At 41.6% G+C, this 25,900-nt stretch overlaps 3 protein-coding genes across 4 annotated transcripts; 2 read left to right on the plus strand and 1 right to left on the minus strand.

Moving 5' to 3' along the window:
• The first annotated feature begins 1,507 nt into the window (after nucleotides 1-1,507).
• On the plus strand, nucleotides 1,508-2,646 carry gjb1a (gap junction protein beta 1a). The gene has a single exon (XM_046410796.1). The coding sequence runs from the start codon at nucleotides 1,514-1,516 to the stop codon at nucleotides 2,234-2,236; it is 723 nt and encodes a 240-aa protein (XP_046266752.1). The 5' UTR covers nucleotides 1,508-1,513; the 3' UTR covers nucleotides 2,237-2,646.
• A 2,959-nt stretch (nucleotides 2,647-5,605) lies between these two features.
• Nucleotides 5,606-6,843, plus strand: gja2 (gap junction protein, alpha 2). The gene has a single exon (XM_046410588.1). The coding sequence runs from the start codon at nucleotides 5,617-5,619 to the stop codon at nucleotides 6,685-6,687; it is 1,071 nt and encodes a 356-aa protein (XP_046266544.1). The 5' UTR covers nucleotides 5,606-5,616; the 3' UTR covers nucleotides 6,688-6,843.
• Nucleotides 6,844-10,573: 3,730 nt separating this feature from the next.
• Nucleotides 10,574-24,666, minus strand: tbc1d8b (TBC1 domain family member 8B). 2 transcript variants are annotated; one of them, XM_046410585.1, is made up of 21 exons: nucleotides 24,387-24,666; nucleotides 22,330-22,440; nucleotides 21,930-22,048; nucleotides 21,479-21,704; nucleotides 20,716-20,956; nucleotides 20,002-20,209; nucleotides 19,734-19,901; nucleotides 19,487-19,648; nucleotides 19,071-19,221; nucleotides 18,669-18,883; nucleotides 18,011-18,128; nucleotides 17,637-17,922; nucleotides 17,413-17,542; nucleotides 17,234-17,332; nucleotides 17,079-17,147; nucleotides 16,716-16,956; nucleotides 16,570-16,635; nucleotides 14,304-14,396; nucleotides 14,095-14,142; nucleotides 13,891-13,988; nucleotides 10,574-13,769 (listed from the first exon to the last, which is right to left on the minus strand). In XM_046410585.1, exons 1-21 carry the CDS (start codon nucleotides 24,511-24,513, stop codon nucleotides 13,323-13,325), a joined length of 3,423 nt encoding a protein of 1,140 aa, XP_046266541.1. In that variant the 5' UTR covers nucleotides 24,514-24,666; the 3' UTR covers nucleotides 10,574-13,322. The 2 variants fall into 2 exon arrangements, with proteins under 2 accessions (XP_046266541.1, XP_046266542.1); XM_046410586.1 differs by lacking the exon at nucleotides 14,304-14,396 and having other exon boundaries at nucleotides 24,387-24,664.
• Between the last annotated feature and the right edge of the window lie 1,234 nt (nucleotides 24,667-25,900).

The raw sequence follows: 25,900 nt of genomic DNA on the forward strand, positions 1-25,900 counted from the left end.
AATTCCTCACCAAAGACTTGCATATGCACTCACAGATAAAATTGCAGCACTCAAACAGATAAGTTTTTCTAGGACTTTAATCCAAAAAATGTTGCTTTTGTTAGCGTGACAATCAAAGAAACACTCTTTAGCCATTCACAAGGTAGAACTTCAGTTCATGTTCTCTGAATCATCGTTAGTTCAGAACCAGATGATTTCTTCTCTCATGGACGTTGAGACACCTTTTGGGCCGCAGATCATTTTCCTGCTAAGAATTAGTGAGCGTTACAGACACCGTTAGGTTGGGTGCAGATGTCCACTTTGCATGCTACACCATGGTGACTGGTTAAAGCATGTCACATGACGCATGGTGCCAGACTTCAGTGTGGCACTCTTAAGTGGCCTGCCAACTGCACAGGGGGGGCAGAGAGGCTTCCTTCTTCTCTGGATTCACATCCATGCCAAACCAGAGGGTCAACACAGTCCTCCACGCTGCCTCCTATGCCTCTTACACCTCCTGCTGAGCCGGGTAACAACTCTGACATTCATACTAGACCAGAAATTCAAGCATGACAGGTGACACAGTAAAGATCAGCACAGTGGAGATAAAACTTTTAGGATGTTTTTTAGGATTGAATGATGAATTCTAGACTTTGAAAAAAATAACAAAACAAAACTTTGATTTACTAATTTGGTTGAATGGAAAAGTTGAAAACTGGAAGTGTAATTATCCAGAATGCCCTGCTCACTTTTGAGTATACTGCTTTCTTAGCTGCCGGAACTAAACTGTCCGATGTGAGCACAGCATCATTTGGATTAGTATGTAAGTATATAAGAGGGTTAGGAATTGACCCTGCAACCTCTGAGCATTTCTTCTGTGATATACGCAATCAGCTGCTGCTGCTGATTCTTTTCATTACTGACTGATCTGACCATTATTTTCTCAATTAACATTAAATGACAGAAAATGTTGAAAAATTGTCAGTCCTCAAGTCCACAGTGACATCTTCATATTGCTTGCTTTCTTGACCATCAGCACAATTGTTACGTAATGATGCTAGTTTAATTAAAGAAATATCTGTTGGTGATTGGTTTCAACTAAAGGTTTTGAGGATATAATATGCAAGGTATGAAGTGAAAACAAGAACACATTGCTTTGTTAATTTGCCTAAATCAGTCTCAGCATTTCAACAGTGGCCAAAGGGTTTGTGTTGTTTTTTTTTCTTTTTTTTTTAATAACTGTGAAAATTAAATAATTAAATATTTGGGATCAGGGACTAATCATAATCACAGATAGTTTCATGATTTTGTAAATTTATTTTTTGGTGAGAAACAGACAAACAGAGACATGCAAAGCAGGAAAATGTTTATCCACTTGTATGTGCATTAACTGTGATTTACTGTAGGTTTGTTTTATCCTGTGTTGCATTACGTAGCGCAAAAACTTAAACTATAAAAAAGAAAACAGTCAGCACAATACTCTCTCAGCTCTGATGTGGTTTCTGCACTTTTTCCATCAGACCCGGAACCAAAGATGAACTGGGCATCATTTTATGCTGTCATCAGCGGTGTGAACAGACACTCCACAGGCATCGGTCGCATCTGGCTCTCTGTCCTGTTCATTTTCCGGATCCTGGTTCTGGTGGTTGCCGCGGAGAGCGTGTGGGGAGACGAGAAGTCTGGCTTCACCTGCAACACGCAGCAGCCAGGCTGCAACAGTGTCTGCTACGACCACTTCTTCCCCATCTCCCACATTCGCCTCTGGGCGCTCCAGCTCATCCTGGTTTCCACTCCTGCCCTGCTGGTAGCCATGCACGTGGCCCACCGGCGCCACGTCGACAAGAGGATCTACAAACTGTCGGGGAGGACCAATCCCAAAGACCTGGAGCAGATAAAGACCCAGAAGATGAAAATCACAGGGGCTCTCTGGTGGACGTACGTCATCAGCCTCTTGTTTCGTATTGTCTTCGAGGTCACCTTCATGTACGTCTTTTATATGATCTACCCTGGTTACAAGATGATCCGGCTGGTGAAGTGTGACTCGTACCCGTGTCCCAACACAGTGGACTGCTTCGTGTCGAGGCCCACGGAGAAGACCGTCTTCACCGTGTTCATGCTGGCAGCGTCAGGGGTTTGTATTCTGCTCAACATTGCAGAGGTGGTCTTCTTGGTGGGGAAGGCTTGCAGTAAGCATTTGCACAATGCTGGAGACTTGAGTATGGGGGCTTGGATCCAACAAAAACTCTGCTCTTACTAATCACAAACACATATTGCATACTTGAATAAAGGGACAAATAGGAGGCCTTAGATCCATGTAACAGCCAGCTATTTAACTTGTGGAAAAGGTGCATATAACATACTGTACAATACAGTTTGACGTGGTGATGATACATTTAGTGGTTTATAACCTCAGTGACAAGCATTCAGTGTCAGAGTGGGGGAAAGTAGTATTCAGACAAGTAAGCATAATACACAAAGTGTTCTCACCAAAGACTGTATAGAAAAAAAACAATAATTTTTCATGGGAACATCACTTCTTGTCACATGCTTTGTAAAGTCATCACACTGTGTCAGAAAAGTGTGCCTGACACGCGATGTAATGATATTTGGGGTATTTAAAATGATCACATTTTATTATTTACATCATGACTGCCCCCAAATGATGACTTGAATCTAAGAAAGTTGGGGGGGGGGGGTTATTTTTATTTATTTATTTAACTATTATAGCGATTATTATTGCTATTACTAATACATGGAAAGCAAGTTGCGTTTCATAAATGTTAAATGACACAATGTTTGTTTAACACAGATTCTTGTGCTTCATGTGGATAAAAATAATTCACAGGGGGGAAAAAAATAACTTGAATTGCAAAGTTTGTTTCTTTTCCCTGAAGTTTACTACTGATTGCTAAACACGTTATCTGAATCTATTCATTTTCAGGCTGGATGTTTATATTCTGTCAGTGCACAGCTGAATAAAATCAACCAGAATTTGTGTAATCGTGTAATTTTTGTTTTCTCACCAAACAAATATGTGAAACGTGCACACATTGAAATGACTCATGTGAAATGTCTGCGGCTACTCAAATTGTCCAATAATTGCTCTTACATATAAGAGGCTGCAGTAGTATTTGCATAGGATTTCCTGATTAAGTGGAAATAGTTCCTGTCTGTCACCAGAGAGCAGCAGTCATCAGAGAGGAGAAATTAAGCCGCAGTCAGTGTGGTGCTGCTTTTCCGTGATTCTACCCAGCTGTCAGCGGTGTGACTGAATCATGAATGAAACTTCATCACACATTTGGTGGTGGCGTCGCCATCCTTAGACGTGAGATTGTTCGGAGCCGTGATGCCACCTGTCAGGAAATGTCCCAGGATGATTAAGTTCTCCTTTTGAAGGCCAGAGTGCAGAGTTTTGGGTTATCAATAGCCTTTGCCTTGTAAGGGGTCAGTGTGCGGGTGACAGCGGTCGACCCCGTGGACAGCTGGACCTGCCGTGACCGAGCATGAGGGCGCTTTTCTTTTTAGGGAACGCGTCAACACACTCCATCTATAGAGTTCAGATTGACAAGAAACATATTAGTAGTACTCTACCAACAGCAAATCCCTCCAATCTGTTATTGCTGTCTGTGATTTGTGCCAGTGGTGACTGTGTGCTGAATTTTTTGGCAGCGCAATATGCAACATATTTTATTGCAGATTGTGTGTTTTGAAGGCAAATTTAAATGAGGAGATAAAACAACATCTCAAAGAGAAAAGATGAAACTGAAGAAAGTTCAGCAAGTTGGACCGCTGACTGCAGCTCTGAGGGAAGGTTTCCACAGCGTCTGATCCACTCAGTCAGGAGTAGGATCACCATGAGGGTGACAACAAAGCCACTCCCTTCCCTGTGTATTATATTTAGAGCCCACTGACATGTTAGACTAACCTGCATCCTCACTGGACTCTTCAGCTGCCACTCAGTTGAACAGAAACACCTTTTTAGCGAGGGGATTTATACTTCTGTTCAAGCGGGAATGTTTTCATCTGCGCTCACACTGAGGCCAGACAGGGCTGTAGTTGTGGTGGCTTGTTGAACACTGGCCATTGATCAGGTTAGAGTGGGAAGGCAGCAGGCGGGATCACAGTGAAAACTATCTGAGAGAAGTTTATCTTGGCTCTGCAGTTCCCTCAGTGCTTCAGGAGAAGATGGCCTCTCTGAACTGAAGAGGCTCAATCACCAAGTGACTCTGGATCTGCACTGCTGCAGGAGATGAACATTATCAGGTATGACTGTCTTAATGAAGATACCCACGGTTACTCTGAATGTCTTACTTAACAATCCAGAAAACAGATCACAGTTCTGAAGTTAATGTAGCAATCTACATTATCTTTATATAGCTCAGCTAGGTGTACGTTTATGAATGAAATCCAGGAAACCCAAATACTGGTTTCCCACATCCACTCATTCCTGGCTGGCAATCTTTATGAATTTCAAACAGGTGGTCAGATTCACTATCTTCTACAGATCACTGATACCTACTTCTAAAGGACAAGTACAACTATTTTTAAAAATAAATTTCGGTATGTTGTAATCAATAGGTGTTGAAATCTAAACTAGAAACCTAATTCTGGAGTTGGGGAGCGCTGTTGGGTACTGTGTCACAAGATCTAGGCCGGCGCTGAGAGTCTCCTCAGACTGCTGCGGGGCTTTCTCTCACACACTGTGAGCTGTGTTCTGGCTCTTTTTAAAACTTACACTAACAGTGGATAGCACACAACCTCTGGGAGTACAAACAGCGAATTCATGATCAATCAATGTTCCTATTGGTAAGTCGCTTCTGGGTTTTCTGAAATACAGCAGCCTTTGGTTGTGGGAGGAGTTTATAATCCATAATAAGATTATCATGACAAAATTGCAAACAACTTAACTGTTATAATAATAATGCAAAGAATGTCAGTTTAAATGACGACAAATCAGATTTTTTTCCATGCATAGGAGAGTTAGATTCTGTGTTGATATCAGGTTTATTTGGATCCTAGTGACTCCATTCTTTTTAGCTTCCAGAATCAACATTTTTGGATCAAGTGACAATGTGTAATGGGAAAGCGTAGCATCTTAACATATTAACCTCTTTCAGCTGATTGGTTCAGTTTTACAGCTGTACTGCTCTTTCTCATCCCTCCCATAGTGTTTTTAAAGGCCACAGCAAGCAGCTGTTTTCAGGAAAAACATCCACTGTATGCAACCTGCTCAGCTAGAGACAAACTAGAGACAAGACAAAGACAAACAACTACCTACTGAATATCTGTCGCATTTAACAGCTAAATTTCCCTCTGGAGCTGGTGGAACTAAAAGGAGACTGAATGTTGAATCTATCATTCAAACGAAATACAGCTTTAAATATCTCTGTGCTATAATGTAGTGTATTTCTGAAAGGTTAAACAAGGGAAAAATCACAACCACAGATTCACAATGTAATCATGTAAAAAAAATGCCTGATGTGTCACTTCAGGACTTATTATACCAAGTCTGTTTAAATGATGAGGCCAAAGTCGGCCACATTTCTGTGTGTTTATTTCACTTGATATTTTTCCTCTCTCCTTACAGTGTCTCTCCTGGTTTTGTGGATAAAAGTAAGTCTATAGTTGTGAGCCAGTATGGGGGACTGGAACTTGTTGGGGAAGCTGCTGGAGAGTGCCCAGGAACACTCCACCGTTGTGGGCAAAGTCTGGCTCACGGTGCTGTTCATCTTCCGCATCCTGGTGCTGGGAGCTGCCGCCGAGAAGGTGTGGGGCGACGAGCAGTCCGGCTTCACGTGTGACACCAAGCAGCCCGGTTGTCAGAATGTCTGCTATGACAAGACCTTCCCCATTTCTCACATTCGCTTCTGGGTGATGCAGATCATTTTTGTCTCCACGCCAACTCTCATTTATCTGGGCCACATCCTTCATCTGGTTCGCATGGAGGAAAAGGAGAAACAGAAAGAGAAGGACCTTGCTGCCCAGATTGAAAAGCAGCATCAGTTACTTGGCAGCAAGACCAAGAAAGCCCCGGTTAAAGACAACCAGGGCCACGTGCGTTTGCAAGGTGCACTTCTGAGAACCTACGTCTTCAACATTATCTTCAAGACCCTGTTTGAAGTGGCCTTCATTGTGGGTCAGTACTTCCTGTACGGCTTTGAGCTCAAGCCAATGTACACCTGCGACCGCTGGCCTTGCCCTAATGTGGTGAACTGCTACATCTCTCGACCCACTGAGAAGACGGTCTTCATCCTCTTCATGCTGGCTGTGGCCTGCATCTCCCTGCTGCTTAACCTGGTGGAAATGTATCATCTAGGTTTCACAAAGTGTCACCAGGGCCTTCGCTACAGAAGATCACAGGCTGCGAGTCAGGCTCCCAAGGCCCTAACTGAGGCCGTCGTGCCCTTTGTTCCAAACTATAACTACTTTGCCGGTCATCCTGCAGTGCCTGAACCTTTTCCAGCAGACTCAAAGTACAGCATGGCAGAGCCAAACTCTGCTTACAGTCCTTACAACAGCAAAGTGGTTTACAAGCAGAACAGAGACAATATGGCTGTGGAAAGAAAAGGAAAAGCAGAGGAAGATGTCGTGAAGGAGAGCAAACTCTCCAGCCCCGTCTTTGAGTTGCCTGTTGAAAATCAGCGCAGAAACAGTCAGTCAAGCAAGCACAGCAATAACAAGAGCAGGCTGGATGACCTGAAGATCTAATGACTTCCTGTGTTTTCAACCAGGACTCAGGACCCACATGCATCAGCCTGCGAAAATATGGCAGACTATTAGAGACAAAACTGCTGAGAGAACACAAAACAGATCATAGTCGTGCTCCATCTGCAAGTCAGGATTTGACAGCACACACAGAGTTTGAGTGCAGGGACATAACCATATGAATAAAACCATTGCTAAATCTGAAAGAGAGCAACTAACATAACATTACTTGGAAGGCAGGATTTGATGTGGTGACACTTGAATAAATGTTACTCTGCTGTGTGAGTTTGCACATGACAGCTACAACTTTGACAATAATTAAAGGAATTTTCACTTCTCACTTAAATCGTATCTTAAAGTCTTAATTTCTCAGACCACCACTCACTACACCCACAAGTCTTTGTTGGCACTGCTGGCAAATGTCCCGTGTCTGCAGATTAGATCCTGATTTTTGATGATATGTTGACTTGCAGATGAATTGACGCTCAAATCTGTTTTTCACTCAATGGTTTTGGATGAATAGCTCAGTAGTTTCGACATGAATGGACTTGCATATGTGTGGGTGATTGTGATGCAGACAACTTGAGAATTATTTTGTTTACAAGCAAGTTACCTAAAAAATTAAAAGCAAAAAACTGTTGTTACAGAATAGACAGAATGACCCTTTTATTGTAATTTGATTATACCATATTACTGCCTGCTGTAAATGTGGATTACCCACAATGCATTACTAAACTTTAGAGTGACACACACTAAAGTATAATTTAGGAGCCACATAGTTTACCATCTTAAAACATGTTATCAGTTTTCCCATTGAATACTTGCTTTGATCAGTCAAACGCAGGCAGTACTGTTTATGTGGATTTTCTACAAAATGTTGATATACACAAACATCTAATTATTACACTTGCTTATTTGTGACCGTGTAATTTGATTAAACTGATGTGCAGCAAATGAGTGTTGTGTCAGCATTTATGTCACAATATCGGATTTACTGTGATCAGAGAGAGGCTGAAAATAACATCCATTTCTTTCTCACCTGTCACAAAAATGTCACAGATGTAGTCTGTCAGAGGCAGGACGATGATGGTCTGATGGTGATAAAAACTGCAGCCATAAAAATGTATTAATCAGCTATAGCTCAATAAATATTTTAGAGCCAAGCTATGTTGGTATTCACACAACCTCTTATAAGATGGCAAATGTTTCAAAGTTGATCACAGTTAATAAATGACACCAAATATTCATCACATAGTATCAGGACCAGGACCAAAGACGATTCTGATTGGATGAGAGATGGTGACTGTCATGTGAAGGGAGGGCTAGAAATCATCCATTTCTAATTCATATTTAAATAAAACAGCCCAAACATGCAGAGGCTTTCGGATACAAACATCACTACTGTATGCATATTCTGTGATGATTTGTGTAATGTTGTCGTGATGTTGTGCAGACCCTGCTTTGATACAATTTGCTCCGTTTGCTCTCTGTTATTTTTTGTCTGCATGGAGCATCAGTCTTAACCTCTTGGTTTCCAATAGCTGAAGCAAACACATACAGACTGCATATGTGGTGGATGGACCCGTTTCCAAAACACATACCATCATACGCTGGTGAGAGGGCTCTGCTTCAAAGACTTTCTAACTGCTGCTATTAATAGCGCTCATGTACACTTGGAGGAGAAGTGTGGCTGAAATGGGGGGGGGGGGGGTAGGCGACCAAAGCTTTCTTCTGCATCACTACCAATAACAAGCTGTTGCCAACACTTTTGATGTCCTAAAACATATTTATACATGTATATATTTCTCTCTCTCTACATACAAAAAAGCCAAAGACCTGCTGTGCATCAAATCATTAAGACAATCATAACACAACATGGTATCATAGTACAATGTATCTTCTGTTCTCTGCCCTGCAACACTCTTAACAGCAGCAATAGTTCCATTCATACAGTCACATACTGTAAATACTTGTTGACTGGAAGTGATGAAGCTTGCAGTTCATCTTATTCAAACTCATAGTTTCATTTCTTTTCTTTTTTTGGGGGGGTGGAGGGGGCAAGTCTAAATAAACATGATATTTTTTATACATTACATATAATGGTGGTATGTATGATTAAAGATCAGCCCTGAAGCAAGACAGTTGTTATTTGGCGTGGCAGAACAGTTTGTCTGTGAAATCCTTTTGGTCTCCATTAGTTTCCATTAATCTCATAAACCAAGACAAGAACTCTCAAACATCCAGAGTGGCCCGATCTCCTTTGACAGGCCAAGGCTGAACAGGTGACGGAGGTTAAGGTTGTGAACTCTGGGTTACAACCATATGCAACCAAATCTCAGAGCCAGAATAGCCTGACTGATACGCCGAGACCATCCGTCACCGAGACACACTGCTGCTCGTAAATCAGACAGACAGTGTGCACGCTTTAGGATGACATTTCACTGTCGATGATGATTTACTGTGGGTCCAAACGCATGGTCCCATGGATTTGTCAGGTCATAAAGTGACTATTTTTGTTGCTGTTGTGTCACCAGTGAGCGGTTAGATTGCGAGCGTTTGTCATAAAGCACGAGGTTCTGGTCAAAATATGGGACCTACTAATGGAAAACAGTGACCTGAAGGATAACAAACAAGATTTCTGCTTCTATTTCCCTAATACATTAAACTTGTCCTCTAGTACATGGTGGCTCCATAATTCATTTTGTTCTGTCTACATGCTCTACTCGTCATCAAGTTGGTTTCTAATGCCTTTACATCCTGCCACCATAAAGATGTGGAATAAACAACCAGAAAGTGAGTGAGCGTTAGTTTAGTGTATATTGTAGACATATATATTATATGTATATTTTCATGCATAATGGGACATTTTTTGCGTTAAAATATTATGTATCTTCTTGAGTGGCGTACTTATTCCAAATCCCAGAGAAGTAAGCAATTTTATTCCAGGGTAAAGGTGTGCTTCATTTGACGACCTGTCACATTAGATCATACATCAGTGTGAGACAGGAAGTCTGTGTGACTGAACGTTATGTGAATAAAGCTTTAAAATATGACCTCCTCCATGAACATTTTGGCCTGAGTCAAGTCAGACATATTTTCAACGCAGAAACAATATGCTGTGCCTCTGAAGGTCTCATTTATTGGCCATCATTAAACCATGCTATTTTAATGCCAGAATGTTTCCTTTAAAATTGACATTTGTACTGTACTTTGAGGTAACACACGAGGTGGGACCCTTTAGGGTTTTTGTGTCCACAGATCTGGACAGGAAACATGCCAGAGACTGTAGGTATTTATAGTATTTATAGTATTTCTATTTACAAAGACCAGACCTGTGGGTGAAGTCTGGGGCCTCTCTCACAACAACTATGACAGATACAGTAAGCATTTAATGAGTTGGGTCTGCCTTGTCCACCTTCTTAAACTGCAATAATTGATATTTTTAAGACTAACAGTGTATGAGTTGACAATGTGAAATGGGTCCCTTGTAGCAGATTTACGAGGAAAGAGTGAATATGACGCCATTCAGTTATAATGTTGATAAATAACTGCTGGATGTGTAAATAAGCGTCCGATTGCTAACAAGTTCATTACATCAACTTAATAGGTTTTAATGTTCCTGGTAGTGAACATGCATAACTGTAAGCACTGAGCAAAAAAAATTTATAGCATGGGCATGTTACTAATTGCATTACGCAGGTCAACATGTGTAAGTAGAATCCATTTCAGATATAAAGCTGTATTTTACACACCTGGTTTGAGCTGGCTCAAATGTCTTTCATTGTACATACACCCACCTTTCTTCCACTCCTGTGACAACTTAAAAATTGTGTTTTTCAAAGGAAATTCCGACTCAGTCCTTTCTCAAACAAGAAATGTTAGAACAATGTCTGGTTGTCAAGCCATGATTACATTTATTATACAATAAAATCCCTTTTGATAAGCTGTTTAGATGCATATCAGCAAATATAAACACGACTTACTGACAGATAAGCAGGCTGAAGCCAGTGACCCTCAAGACAAAAAGAAACAAGTACCAGTCATCATCACGAGTCAGTTTCATTTCATGTTGGTGTGTGTAGGTCTAAGGAGCTTCGGGTGACACCCACAATGACCCACATTAATGATCACTCTTGATTCTAGTACCTCCATATAGAGATAAAACAAAGAAACGATAATCAAACAGGTCAACAGAAATGTCTATGCTTCCAATCATTTGAAAAACAAGCTTTCAAACAAAAGCTGCAGACTAGAAAAGCTGAAAACTACATTTGCACATATAAGGACTCGATTGACAATATACTACTGTAGGAGCTGGAGCATTATCCATGCCTACTGTACTTTATACATTGATGCTTAATGGCAAAACTGACAGCGTGCCAGATGAATGACAATTTCTAACCCTGTGGTTTTCCCTTCCCTGTTCCCACAAGTTAATCTTCTTTAACATGTTTCTCTATCAAGGGGGAAACCACAAACTATTTGGGGATAAATCACTTCAAGTGCCATTTTCCAAAAGCTCTGCCTGCAGAAATAAGATAATATCAACTCATGAAAAAATAGACTAAGCATGCAAAAAACAGTCCTGAAATAAACCCTTGTGGAAGGACCACAACGCGCTCTTTGATAAGAGGCTGTAGTTTGCATTTCATAATCATTTCTTGAAGTTCAGAGGTGCTACAAAGGCAGCGTGAAACTGCTGGGGAACAGTCGCAGTTAAATACTCAGACCATGGTCAGAGCAGAGTTTGTGTTTTGATTGATCTGGTTTCAAAATGATGAGCTACTCAGGCCCTGGAGTCCTCAGTACTGGTTCATTATGGCTTTTGGTACTGAAGTCACTGATCAAACCTCACATATCACAAGTGAATGGGGTGATTTGTTTTTTTTTTTTTACACTGGTCATGTAAAGTGACATATTTGTCTTTTCAATTCCAATGAATAATGAATGTGCAAATGCGTGTTTTCAATGAACATCCTCAATGTAAACAATATAACCCAAGAATTACACAATGAAATATATTTCAGATTGGTCCTAATCTTAAATGAAAAACGAGGACTTAATTAAGAAGCTAACAACAAAACATTCCAAGCAAATAGCAGAATAATAAAAATATCGGAAACAGAGAATTGCACTTGCACTTTAAAAGCTTCTAAGACACTTTCCCCTACACAAGCAGAAATAAAGCTCAATAAATTTGTGAATTTGGCCCCTGGAGAAGACAAGCTGCAGCTGAAGAGGTCATGGCCTTTTGCAATCCAAAGCCTTTGAGATCTGACAGAGATCCAGACATATCTACAAGTTGTGAATCCCAAAAAACTGTGAAAATGATTCACTGAGACAGAAACAAAAACAAAAAAAAGAAGCAGAACATGCACAAAAACAAACAAGACAAAAAACAACTGAAATACTGTGAAATCTGGCTTTCTATTGGAATAGTTGCTGTTCATTGAAGGCTAGCATAATGTGGCAAATCCAGTAACTATGCTACACATGCTCTATATTTGAAACGTTACAGACATCTGTACTCTATGTATAACTCAGTCATATACTTTATCTGCCCAAGGTCGAAAAAATATCCCTTTTCTCCCTTTTATTTTACACAATTGCACCCTGAGATTTGATAAAACAAAAATGTCCTTCAAAAGGATTGAGTTGTGTCAACAACAGTTCACTACCTCATATCTCACATTTTCAATGCGACCCTCATAAACACAATAAACAAACAACAGCTGAAGTGACCTCTATGTACAAATTCTGCTCTTATATTACGGTGTAATATCATACATGTAGAGTAAGACAAACATAACCAGATTTCCCTACAGCAGTGCTGTGGCATTCAGACCATTACACCTTTACAGACCACAGTTTCAGTCATGCTTTAACATTGCTGCCGCTGTTGGAGGAACAAGACAGATGAGTGTATGGCAGTACAGAATCCTCCCTTTTATATTATTGCACACATGTAATATAATAATTGAATCGTTTATGCTCTCAATAAAGAGACAATCTCTGGAATCAGTGTATGGCTTCCAGGGACAACAGTAATGTTTGTCCTTACTCACTGCACTACTGTTTGTTCAACGCCAGTATTGACTGAAAAGCTGGTGTTTCTCACAATACGTTTACAGAGTAAGACTAATGTCGCCCAAGAACAAAGACACTGAAGTCACAGGACACGTCAGCTTTTACACTTTGTTTACTACAGCAGTGACTAGTAATCAGAGAAAATATGTAGAGATATTCCCAAGGAGTGTCAGTCACCTTGTCCAGGTCATTTGTTATGCAGTTGTACCTAAGAAGGACATCAGAGACAGAGGAAAGGACAGACTCTTCTGTTTCTGAACGAACTGGACAGCACTGCATGTCCCTTACACAATATAGACTATACTGTACGTGCTCCATGGCATACAGGGGACAAATATTTTAAACTCAACTTAAAATCGAAGAATCTGTGGCTACATGAGAGAATAAATTTCATCACAGATGGCTGAAAATGCACACACACATTAAAATATGTGCCACAGATTTTCAAACCTGGTGTCTTTTCAGCAGTAATCTTACTGTCTGCCTCATTAAAACCCTCCGCTCCATCCGAGTGGAGGAAGGAAACTAATGGCAGCAAAGTATCAATTTACTTAAGTATCCCTTCTCTTATTTGCCCTTAGTTTTAGCTGGGCAACCTTAGCTTGTCCCAGTTTAGTCTGAATGTCGATAGGCCTTTCAAAGAAGTGGACTATGGCTGGCTCGTTGAGCAGAGAAGCCAGGACCTGCTCGAAAGAAAACGACCACTCCGTCTCTGAGAGGTCAGGCCCCGCCTCCTGACTGCTGCGGGAGCTGGAGGTGTCGGAGCTCTCCGGGCTCGTCGAAGCTTCTTTGGGTGAGGACTCCTCCTCCACAGAAGCAGGGGTGTCAGCAGGATCTGTGGGCCCGGGGGGGCTGCTCGGCTCCTGCAGCCTCCGCCCCACCTCTTCCATCCTCAGCAGAAGGCTGGTAACGTGGGCCACGGCTCGGTACAGTGACTCCTCCTCTGGATCGCCGTGAAAAATGTTGTACAGGGTCTTGGAGAACTGAATGAACTGAGTCTTAGATGAAAAAGTAAACAAACAAGCACACGTTGAGCTTCCTCAGATAAATCAATATATCATCTGACTTTTCAGGAAGAAAATGGTCTCTAGTCAGTAAACACAACATGGACTGAATTACCTGATTAATTCGAGGTAGGTCCTTGATGGTTTCCTCTTTTTTAAGTATTTCATTTTGCCATTGTTTCAGGTAGGCCTGTAGATCCACCTTTCCTTTACCTGTCAATTTCACACACATACTCTAAACTATCACACAAAATGAAAATATTCAAAAGATTTCTGCTATAGCCGCAGATATTTCACATAAATTTGAAAGCAGTGCTACCTCTTTCAGGGCTTTTCCTTATCACACCATCTTCAGGAAGATCAAATGCTGAAACATACAACAAACCCTTCAGAGAAATGCTTCAAGAACTATAGATGCATTCAAGGACATCAGGCAAGCATCAAGACACAACTGTTACAGAATTTAGGGGGAGAGAGTAAAGGTGAAATTTGAGCTTTAAAAGGAAAAGAAAGAGTAAAGAGGCTAACCAGTGAGTCTACCCAAGTGAGAAGAGTCTTCAGTCATTGGAATAAAGTGCTGGATTCTTTGTTCCTTTAAGTGCAAAGGACTACCTGTGAAAGCTAGAAGACACTGACTGTGAGGGCACTGAGAGGAAAGGTAAAGAAACAGGATCCACATAAGCAATGCAGATGAAACGTGTTAAAGAATTCAGTTAGAGAAAAAAATTCATGTCCATGTACATTGAGTTATCAGTTTATTAGATGCAGTCTAATGTAATCCCATCAAACAACCCGACAAGAGACAGACAGCTTCGTGGATCTTACAACGTGATGGTTTTTGTTCTGTCAAAGACTGAAATCTGCTGTAGCAGACTGCATTACATTTAGATGGGTTTTTAATAATCTATTTACAATAAGTGATGCTAATAAACTGGTAACTGTTATGTACACTATTATCATAGAAATAAACACAGATAAAGAAACATTCACGTAACAAACTAAGTAAATTAAGCATCCAATTAGGTATACTTTCCCTTCTTCCTGCTTGTATCATTTTCATTTCTCACTCTGTTATCTGAGATGTAACTTTGCTCCAACCCCCATCAATGACTGTGTGTGCGTGTGCATGCATGCGTGTCAGTTTGCACTGCTAGACTTAACAATTACCCTCACAAGCCAACAGTGTCATTATATTTGCCTGATAGCTTCGTGCTATGTGAGCGGCAGAGCCAGAGGAACATCAAGTCAGCCCGTCGTTCTGTGTGTCTGTGTGCCGTGAAATTTGTAACTGATATTCAGGAACCAAACAAGAGTTAATCTTTGAGTGGTAACTTTTCCTCAGTTGTAAGACTCAATTTTCCAAATGAAATGTAAAAAAAACATGTGCTATCCATATTCATACCCCAACTGTACAGATGTTAACAACGCAATCCTAATTTTCAGCACTCCAGTCCAGTGATGTTCTCAGTGAGTTCATCCAGCATTTCATACTGCTGCATGTGAGTCACTGCTGTTAGAGGTGCACTTAAACATTTAACAACAAGACCAACAAGCAGTTATGATCCAGATGATGATGCTGCTGCGTAGCTCCTCCTCTCTGACTCAAACTGATAAGTGCAAACAGCAGCTGTAAACCTGCAGACTCTCATCTCTCAATAGCACATGATTTCATGTCCTTAATCAGTGGGAGTGTTTGGCTCAGTTCCACTGTCAGACTGATGTGAGATCCTGCTCTGTCCAGTCCAGGTTCAGGGTTGTTCCACTGTGAAGTCAGTAAGTGTTTACTTTTTCAGCTGTCTCAGCACACTTCCCTAAGTTCACAACTCTTAGGATTTTGCTTAAGGGTAAAACCTACAAGGCACAGCGTTGTGATGTGATGAAAACGGAACTTCGCATCATAAAGAAAAATAACCAAAACATGGTGCGAGTGTGGCTGTCAGAAATACCACTATCACACTTTACTGAACATAGAAATATTACTATCACTATCACAAACGTGCTTTGAAACAAATCAGACAGTCCGTGATGGCTCAGTACGTGAGGTTCAGAGGGAACATTGGAAGTGGGACCTGTCCTTGGTGCTGAGGCAATATGCACAATCCACGAGACGTAAAACAAGCTCTGCTGCTTGATGTTCTCTGGCCTGGCACATCACAAACAGTGACTCAGTATTCTGATGCTGCTGTCAGTTGTAATTTGAGCACTTCTTCCTCATCACAGACACTCTTCATGGGGAAACCAGCCCACTGCAAATTCCCTTACAGCTCCTCACACCCACGGTTGCCATGGCAAAGTTCTTTCCCCCATCACAGACTATTCTTACCCCTGCCCTCAAGCGCACACACACACACACATTGCCACAACATGCAGACAAGAGCCACACATTCGAGGACAGTTCATTTCCCCCACGGGGCGACATGCTCACTCAACAAATGCTGAGTTATGGGCTGAATTATTAAACTGACAACTCATACATTTTCAAGCCGTGCAGACCACAGACTGATGTCTATCTGACCTTGTGTTTTATTTAAGGCCGCTTCTGTGATATTGCTGTGATGTAATGGTAGAGACTGTACATGCAGTCTGAAACATTTCTACAGTGATCATAGGGTCACTGTGGAAATGGATGAAGGTTGAAGCTGAAGATACACTAATGCACATCTATTTTGTAGTTTATGAAGAGACAGACGGACAGACGTGACCCAGACAACACAAACAGTGTGGGATTAAATTATGTTCACAGAACCACTGCGGCATTTTGGCTTGTTAGCTTTATCACTTGTTTATCACTCACCTGGTGGCAGGTGCAGCTTGAAGAGGAATTTCAGCTTATTTGTGAAAGATCCACTGTAGAAAGTATCTGTGGGAAAAGTATTTTCGAAATTACAGCAGGGTGGATACTGAAGTAAACGGCTGCATCACAGCAGAGTACAAACTTACCAAGGGCACAGCAGAACTCTTTAAAGTTGACCAGGCCGTCCTGGTTCTCGTCTATCAGGCGGAAGACCCAGAGAGAGAGGGTGCTCTTGTTGGCGCAGAAAGCCCAAGGCTCCAGCAGGGAGAAGAGCACACTGAACTGCTGGAAACCTAACTGGTACTGCTCCAAATACGCCAGGCTGGGGTCATGATGGAGCAACGCGGGACTCTTCATTGTCCAGTAGCAGGACAGGAAATGCTGCCTCTGGGAATAGAAACAATTGTATATTGTTTTCATTTCTCTTTTCTTTTTTTTCTTCTTGTTTTTCAATAGCTGACTTTTTGGTGTGATGACAGTGAAGACACTGTGTCAGTGCTTTGACTCACTTTGAACAAGTTATAAAGCTCATCAAGCTGTGAGGCACTGAGTCGGACCTCTTGGGAAACCACTCGAATCTGAAAAAAGGTTTCGATTCATCCTTAATGGTACAGAGTCAGCGCAATTACAACTACTAACTACTGTGAGGTCAATGAGCACTTACAACATTTTGTTTGGTTGTGTCTTCCAGTGTCTGGATCACATGCAGTTTGTTCCTTTTCCGTGAACTCTCCACTTCCTCTGAACGGATATTTCCATATTTCTAAACGAAAGGCAGTTAGTTAAATCGATCACAAGGGCAACATCACTGAATAAAACTGACATGGAAAAATCTTGCAGTACCTCGTAGGCCTCTCTGATCAGCTCGCTGATATCCACATTGAAGTGGGAAGCTTTATCGTTATTGCCCACTGAAGCTTGCTGCACTGTCGGAGGCAACGGACTGTCTTTGTTTGTCACACTGTCAAAGAATCTGCAATAACACGATTAGAGAAAGAGAGACAATCATTTACCAAGTGAGAGTGTTTAAAATACATCAGTCCCGCTTTGGTAACATTCACACAGACTTGTTGAGGATGGTGACGGCCTCAGCGTCATCATGGCAGCTGATGAGAGCCTCCATGTTGTAGTCCAGCACGGCCAGGCCAAGCTGCAGAATGGCTTTTATGCCATCATAGAAAAAACAGTCCACCACGTTCACAGCGCTCTCTATGGGCAGGACACTGATGAAAAGAGTGAGAAACCAGGACAAGGACACGGACGAGAAGAAACTCAGGTCTGTCATGTGTTCCACCAGCTGGGGGAGGTTTTCTCGAATCAGGTCCTCAAAGACTGCCTGGTCGACCAAAGCCCCTGAGGAAAGACCAGCAATTTCAGAGTTGACCAAAATCTCATGACCAGCAGAAATAGTATGAGAACAGCATCCTTTGCTTCCCCTCACCAATAATTCGGCGGTTAAAGTAATCTGGCAACATCCTCTCACAGACGGCCACCAGGAGCCAGAAAGCCTCCTCTTCTTTTGCGTAGAGCAGAAGTACTGAGGTGAGAATGTTCATGGCCTGAATGGGAAAAAAAAGGGACACGCTTCTAAAAAACGAAGAACTTCATAAGCAAGCAAGTACAGAGTGAACTGCAGAGTCAGTATAAAGATATATGAGTGGGTGTGTTTTTTGGAGCATCACAGCTTTGTTTTTTCAAATTGTCCATCTCTTGTGACCTTTGACCTCTGCTTTTCAGAGCTGCTGCACTCCTCAGTGTCTTGAAAAGACCAGTAACAGTAAAGGAGACATGGGTTTTAAGACTGTACGTGATAAGCCTGTACCGTTACTGCCACCTCATCTAAAACAGCAAAAACAAAGAATAATCTCTTTTAACATCCCACTAGAAATGAAGATTGATCATAAAAGCAAATTGGGTTGACGTTTCCTGATTACTGTTTTCTGAGTGCATGCTTTTCACATTCATTGTACCTTTTTCTGTGATAACATACTTCTGGCTACACACAGTAATTGGTAAAAGACTATTCCTGCAGTTCAGTCAAAGCCTCTCCATCAGGGTTTTTCTGCTGGTTAAAAACAATTCTGAAGGAATCAAAGTACCTGACAGTAGCCAATTTTAGGGTTCCTGTATGCATAGGCAGTAAGGACTCTGCGTAGAGCTGAGATTCCTGTGTCACTCTGAAAGGCAGGGTGCTCTGGCAGAGAGCGGTGCAAGTCTCTCTCGATCTCATCTGTAGCCAAAGTGCTTGTGCCCAGAGACTGTTCAACCAGCTCGGTGTAATAGCCGGGGTGGGTGGCCATGTCGTTCACAGCTCCTGCAGGTGCAGAACCACAGTCAGTCCAAAAACAGATGCTGCAGACATGCGTACCGACATGTTTTACTTAATTATTTATGTTGAGCGACCACTTTTAATCATTCAAGGTTCCGTCGACAAATCACTGACACCGCAGATCACTTACTGTACATACTGAAGTGAGAGTAATGTGTGCTCCGTAAAATACCTGAAAACAGCATCCACAGCTCTCCTCTCAAGGCCTCAGGAACACCACGAACAATCAAGTCTCGAGTCTTCCTGTTGAAGAACATGCTCGTGCCACGTCCGTATTCAGAGAAATGGATGTTCCAAGACTGTTCCTTCATCTTTTCCTTCAGCTGTCAGACACACAGTTAGCATACACCACAGTGCTATTGTTCTTCCTCTGCAATGCTGTTAAAAATGGTTGTGTTTCTACACAGATATGCTCCATTTTTATTTAGCTCCATCCCTATCCCTATAGCTCCATCCCCTGAACACCCTATCCTGCAGTGTCATTTCTATCCTATAGTGTAATGCAATCTAAGTGAATGTGGTGGTTTTCCACAAAATGCTGGAGAAAAGAAGCAATTTGTTTAATATGAACAAAACTCTGATATTTACCATTTTGGGGTCAAGGTTTTCAACATCCTGGGGGTGGAAAACAGTCATGAGCGCCTCTGTGCTTACAGCCTTGCTGCTGTCCTTCTGTCCCACCATCAGTGTTACGTCCTCTGGGTTGTCCTCAAAGTGGTTGATGAGTGACTGGCACTCGCCTCGTATGGCCTAAGTGACAAACACAAACATCAGACACCACTACAAACTCCAGAATAAACAGCAAACTCTGAGTGCAGAAAATGGCACACGTCACCTCTGATGAAGCAGAGTGCTGAGGGCTGGCACTAATCCCACATCTGCTACGGATTGTGTTGGCAAGCCGCTGGTAGTCCCGCACTTCAGAGAAACGCAGCGCCCTCTTGCCACGCACACAAACTGTTAACGCCCTGCTGCTGGAGTCTGGCTTCTCAACATTAACAACCTGGCAGAATAGAAAGTCACTTCTAAAGGCGCTAATCATCAGTATGCAGGGTGCTATATGAAACAGAACCTTACTGCCAGTGTTTTCATCAATCAAGTACCTCTCGCATTGGAATGATGACATGGCATTGGCTTCCATCCTGGCTGGCGAAACACAGGTAGTTCTCGGACAGGCAGATCTTGCCAAGCGTGTTAAAATGGCTGAAGGGCACCCACAGGAAGCTCTCGTGCACCTCTAAAAGGTTTTCCTCTTTGGGAAGTCTGAAAAATGTCCGGAACTGCTCACTCTTCGCATGAGCTTCTAGGCCTCTGGGAGAGAAGCACATCAGAAAGTAAAGTCGTGAGCTGAATATCACCTCTTTTTTGTGCTCTTGACCATCATCTTCCATATAATCCTTTTAGGCACAGGACTATTGGGTTATTTCAGTATTATCAAGACTACTATATGTATGTGTATGTGTGCATGTGTATATTCGGACTTATACTGTATACATTAGTATTTTGTTCAACCTTACATTACAGTGTTTATAATTTAAATTTCTAAATGACAAAGCATGATTCTAGCAGATCATCCTCAAATCAATTGCTGGTATATGTCATCGACCAAAGTAAAGCAACTACAAGCAAAGTTAATTTTGAAATACCTGGCGATGGCTTCATCGCGTATGAGTTCCCTGCCACTTCAGGCAGATTAAAACAAACAAAAATGCATTTTGACTCCAGTCAGACCTTATATGCTTTCTCCGGTTCTTCGAACTGGCAGCCAGCTCTAACAGGATCATGTAAAGCTGTGCAGTGTAGCAGACAGACTGTACCTCTTGGTAATTTGCAGGGGGTCAGAGAGCGCCGGCTCTCTCTGGAAGGCCTCTTTATCAAAAAGTCGCTTGATGGAGTAGTCAGCCAGCTGTTCCATGATCACAAATGTTTCATTAAGGTGCAGCAGCATGGAGAAGTAGTGATCCTCCCCATGAGCCAAGACATGGATGCTCTCAGTCAGCAGAACGTTAGAGGTTTTCTCCAGCCTCCAGATCTCATCCCAGGAGATCACCAGTTTCACTGCAGAGTCATCACAAAAAAATGAAAATTAAAACAGTCATCAGGCTCACAGCTGAGTCATGAATGAGTCAATGGGTGCTGTTATATATAGATTTATTTATGTTTTCTTTTTGCCCAACCAAGTCCAGTATCTAATTAATTAAAATATATCAAACTCTCTGAAAAACACACTTCCTGGTGCCATTATAAAGAATTTCTGATACAAAATAAATAAATAAATAAATATTCACAGCATCATTGTGAAAATTCTTCAAATGCCACTCAGTGTCATGAAAAGGAGCGTTATCCATTATCCACACTGCCTTTTAAGTTTGCCCCTGCTATGCAGTTCACTAGAGTATAATGGCCTTTTAAGAATTATGAAAACAGTCATTAGAGCTAGAGCTATTTTCTAATGCAAAAATGTTCAAAGAATGTTCCTTTCAGACCATAAAACTCCACCACAGTGATCGTTAGGAACTGTCACAGTCTTCTTTTCTACCAGTCAACATTATTGGGACAAATGGAACAGCAAAGACTTACCCTCAGCTCCCAGCAGGTATGAATAAAAGCACAAAAAGTTTGTGCTGAGGTAGAGCCAGCCCTGGCAGGGCACTTTGCCTTTCCAGTAGCTGCACGAGTAATATGTGACCAGCTTTTCCTCTGGTGGCAGCTCAAACCACTTCTCAAACCTCAAAAGTGCTTCTCGGAACTTCTCGGGATCGTCCTCCAGCACCAGGGACGTCTTCCCTTCCTCAGCAATGAGACCCTAACACATTAAACATCGAGGGTTACTAGTGATGACAAAACAATGAATCGTTTTCCTTAAAGGTGTTCAAATCAACATGTTTATATCAACAAAGGAAAAAAAATCATTGTGTGTAATCTATCACTAACTTACTTGAAATAATCAGAGTTATAGTTATACAAGGGGTCATTATCACATTAAGTATATTTGCAAAAAAAACATAAAAGGACTTTTATATGTTCTTACTCTAATTTTGCCCTGTACGAAGCTGGTGATGTCTTCACTGGAGTCAAAAACAAAGAGTGTCCTCATAATGTTCTGCTGCAGCCAATCCCAGTGCTGAATGATCTCCTCTTTGGTGACACCTGACCCAACATCAAGAGCCAATGTCACGTCAAATATCAGGTTTGGCTTTTTTTTTCTTTTTCTTTTTTTTTTTTAAAATCTCAACAAAAAATTGTATTGCTGTAAAATCTTTAAACTTAACCTTACATTTGGGAATATTGGCTTCATTGTGGTTCTGATTTTACTATACCTTAGTACAGTAACAGTGACGGATTTAATTCAGTTTCATTATCTTCTACCTTGTTGTATGACAGCACTATTGAAATGTTTGCCAGAATAAGATGAAAGCGCAGTGACATACCGCATGCTATGGACCAATACACTTGTGAGTCTGGTGTGTGGTGTAGGATACGGTACGGGGCAACTTTGGATGTGGAGTCCAACACAGTATCCAGAGTTCCCACAAGGAGGCCTGCAACATACAGTACACTGATATTCTTAAGCAGTACTGTTGCACACGACCTTCAGCCATGTGAGATCAGATATATACGTGATTTTTCAAAAAACTAACTAGCATATATAACCTCTCTTTAAAGGCCCAAACTCTAGGTGTGTGTATAACTGACAGACCACAATTTGACAGCACCAGAAAATATAAATAAAATTTAATCTAATTTAGCCACCTTTTATTAAAATCCAAATACGTCATTCTCTCATGTATACTTGGATCGAAGACTGGGCCTTCATACCCCTGACAGTGTAGAACTCAAAGATCCCTCAGGTCCACGTCAGAGTCGAACAACTAAAATGAGCAAAATCTGTTACCTTCACGACTTCTCTCTGACATGCCCTCCATGAATAATTAACAAGGTCGCAGTGAAACCACACTCATGCACTGCATCAGCATGACACTGGCCTGCCCGCTGAACAGGGATCGGCTCTCCACATGTTCTACTAGTGGAGCTGCTAAGTAGGGATCAAACACAGTTGACATAATTTATGTTCTCATCAGCGTAGAACAACATCACACAGACCGGGATAGACTTAAACACATAAAAGACACTAGACATAAAAAGCTCTTGTGCTGGAGAGGGCTTCAAGTGCAGCATGCTGGGTACAGTCAGGTAGTATTTAACCTCCACTATCATTAAACTACCCAGACAGGACACTGGTCCTTTTGTCTTCAGCTGGAACACTATTCATTACCATTGATTATCTATTAATTGCCTTACGGCTGCACAGCTGGTGCATGTGGTTAGAAACTGGAGGCTGCAGCACTACATCTATCTCCTGTTATGTGACAATAACTTTCAAGTTAGCAAAGAATGTCACGCAATTAGGTTTCCACAACAGGTTGTGTCTAAATCACATTATTATTTGGCTTACAATAAGGGAATAGCACAAATAATTATAATAATCGGTTGTCCCAGATCTACAAAAGATCCGTCCTAGCGCTGAAATGATTAGTTGAATCGTGTAATTGATGGACAGGAACATAGTCAACAACTTTGATAAACAACAAAGCATTTGAAATGGACAAGCAACTTGTTTTGGCTTCTCACGTATGACGGTTTTCAACTTCAGATCACTGCAAGTCCAATAACTCTGGGTTATGGACTGTAGGTAATAATTTACAAATCAATCAATAATTCTAGCAATAGCTGCAACTCCAGTTTGCAAAAACAACTGTCAGGGTTTCCCTCCGTGCTAAAAGACTGCATCTCATTTTAGCACAGCTTTATATAACCTGAATTAGAGTGTGTCAGCTCAGCTAAGCATCAATGCCACCACAGTGCTGACATATTTACTGTCCAGGGAGCAGCAGTCCAAGGGTTTTCTGTGATATTTCAAGCCTACGGGACAACGTGGTGCAAATATTCACCAACTGACTAAACTGCTCTCTGCCAGGCAGTCATTTAACTACTCCAAAATGCACGATTTTGACTCTGCTCTTGGCAGCTGCCAGCTAGGGTGACTTGAGCCTAAATCAGACACAACGGCGGCTCAAAGTTTTCAGGGCGACGTACATCCTGAAACCCGACCACAGGCAGTGAAATCAGCAGGAAATACACCGTGGAGTAAACGCACAGACCTTCCCCATTGCGACCTCCTTGTTAACTCAGTGCTGTAACAAACCAAATAAGCCAATGTACTCTCTTTAAAACCGGCGTGTCGACATGAGAAACCAGCTGCTCAGTACATAAACTGTCTCCCATACCTGTTGCTACGAGAGGATTTTCCTGTGGACGAGTACGCTATACAGCAGCACCCGCCCTATATGGCAGAAAGCACGTTAGCGACGACAATGTATGGCGAGTTAGCACGATTAAAAACTTGTTTATTTTAACGTGGTTTGGCGAAGTCGCAGCGGTTGCCACACACATGCGAGGGTGGCGTTAACATAACCGCTAACATTACCTGTCAAACCGCCTCCACCTTCTCCGTACCCCCGTCTCCTTTGCAGTACGAAATACTCATTATCCTTCTCGGTGACCCATAATTTAAACGCGTTTTTCAACAGAATCTCTTCAGGTTTGAGCCACATGTTTCAAATGTCATGGAGTTCTCTATCAAATCCGCCTGACATGTCACGGTTATCTGTAGCCTGACATCAAACCCGTGGACATTTGTTTGTGTCCGAATCCCTCCCTTCACACGTCGACAAGAAATGCTGCCAAAGGCGCAGGGCATTCTGGGATTGTAGTTTCTGAGGAGAAGGCGGTCCTGGGACGTTCATTCTCTGAGAGCAGCTAATTCATGAATGACGTGAGGGGGGAGAACTGCCCAATAATTGGTTCATTTGGATCCGTTATATTTTCTCATCGTTACTTCATAAGCAAGGTTGGAATACGCCTACTTCAATGGAAATGAATTCAAATATGTTTTGGGATCAACATCAACACCCAAATAAAAGAAGATTACAGAGAAGCATGGAAAGTTGGCCTACACAGGAAATAGATTAACAAACGACTGAAGTGAAATTCAACACATTAAAGCATGACAGTGGCAAAATTGAAGAAAATAAATAAATAAAACTTGCAACTTTTTGGAAAAAAAAAGATGAAAGACAGTATTTACTTAACATTGTTGTGTGAGTTCTGTCTTGCAGGTATGTACTTCTTTTTAATAGCTGAATTTCTACACATTACCTGAAAGGTTTAGTCTTGATACCATTGTTGTTGTTGTTGTTGTTGAAAATGTCTCTCATATACATCAAATACAAAGAGTCCTATTTGTAATGTCAACACTAATAGTACCCTCATAAAATAGATGTGTGCACACTGACACACTAAAGATTTGAGGAACTTGGAGTAATAAAATATGCCTCCAACTCTTTGAGAAATTTAAACATAATTTCATTGTATTGCCTATTTCAGCAATGGTGAGGAAACTTCTAAAGATGTTGTGTGATCCACAAATGTAAGCTGCAAAACTGTACAAGATCGAGGAGATCTATGCTGTGCCAATAACACTATTATTGTGACAACTGACCACTTTAATAACTGAAAAAAACTAAATATGTATAGTAATACTACACATGGCTGAACTGAACATGATGGCTGAGTTCTATGCAGTCTATAAAATGTGTTTGACTAAGGGAAATGAAAACACCATGACAGCTGGTCCACTTGTCAGGAGGCGGAAACAGTGCCTTTTTGAGGACTAGCTGTCAGTCTCCTTTACCAGCTAATACTGATGGTGTCACCTAGTCAGTATTTAAGTTCACCCCAAGGGTGTTTGATGGTGCCGAAGTGCAGCTCTGATGAGGTTTGCAATAACCCCATTTGTACAGCAGGGGTCCTGTTTGAGCTCTTGAAGGCCTTCCCAATCCTCCTTTATCGACAGGAAGGAAGATCACCAAAAAATACACATTTTTGATTCACTTGTTAAAGGCAAAAGCAATCAGTTCAGTGTAAAGACTGAAAGACTTG

The sequence above is a fragment of the Scatophagus argus genome, chromosome 14 (assembly GCF_020382885.2).
Source record: "Scatophagus argus isolate fScaArg1 chromosome 14, fScaArg1.pri, whole genome shotgun sequence".
In the NCBI taxonomy this organism is placed as follows: Eukaryota; Metazoa; Chordata; class Actinopteri; family Scatophagidae; genus Scatophagus; species Scatophagus argus.

Excerpts from the sequence above, each read along its gene's own strand:
- tbc1d8b (XM_046410585.1), bottom strand. The coding sequence starts at position 24,513 with ATGTGGCTCAAACCTGAAGAGATTCTGTTGAAAAACGCGTTTAAATTA. Across the intron at positions 22,049-22,329 it reads GTATTGGTCCATAGCATGCG|GTGTCACCAAAGAGGAGATC; the intron begins GTATGTCACTGC and ends ATGTTGGGTCAG. Across the intron at positions 14,397-16,569 it reads CAAGCTGCACCTGCCACCAG|CTTTCACAGGTAGTCCTTTG; the intron begins GTGAGTGATAAA and ends AGTGTCTTCTAG.
- gja2 (XM_046410588.1), top strand. The coding sequence starts at position 5,617 with ATGGGGGACTGGAACTTGTTGGGGAAGCTGCTGGAGAGTGCCCAGGAA.
- gjb1a (XM_046410796.1), top strand. The coding sequence starts at position 1,514 with ATGAACTGGGCATCATTTTATGCTGTCATCAGCGGTGTGAACAGACAC.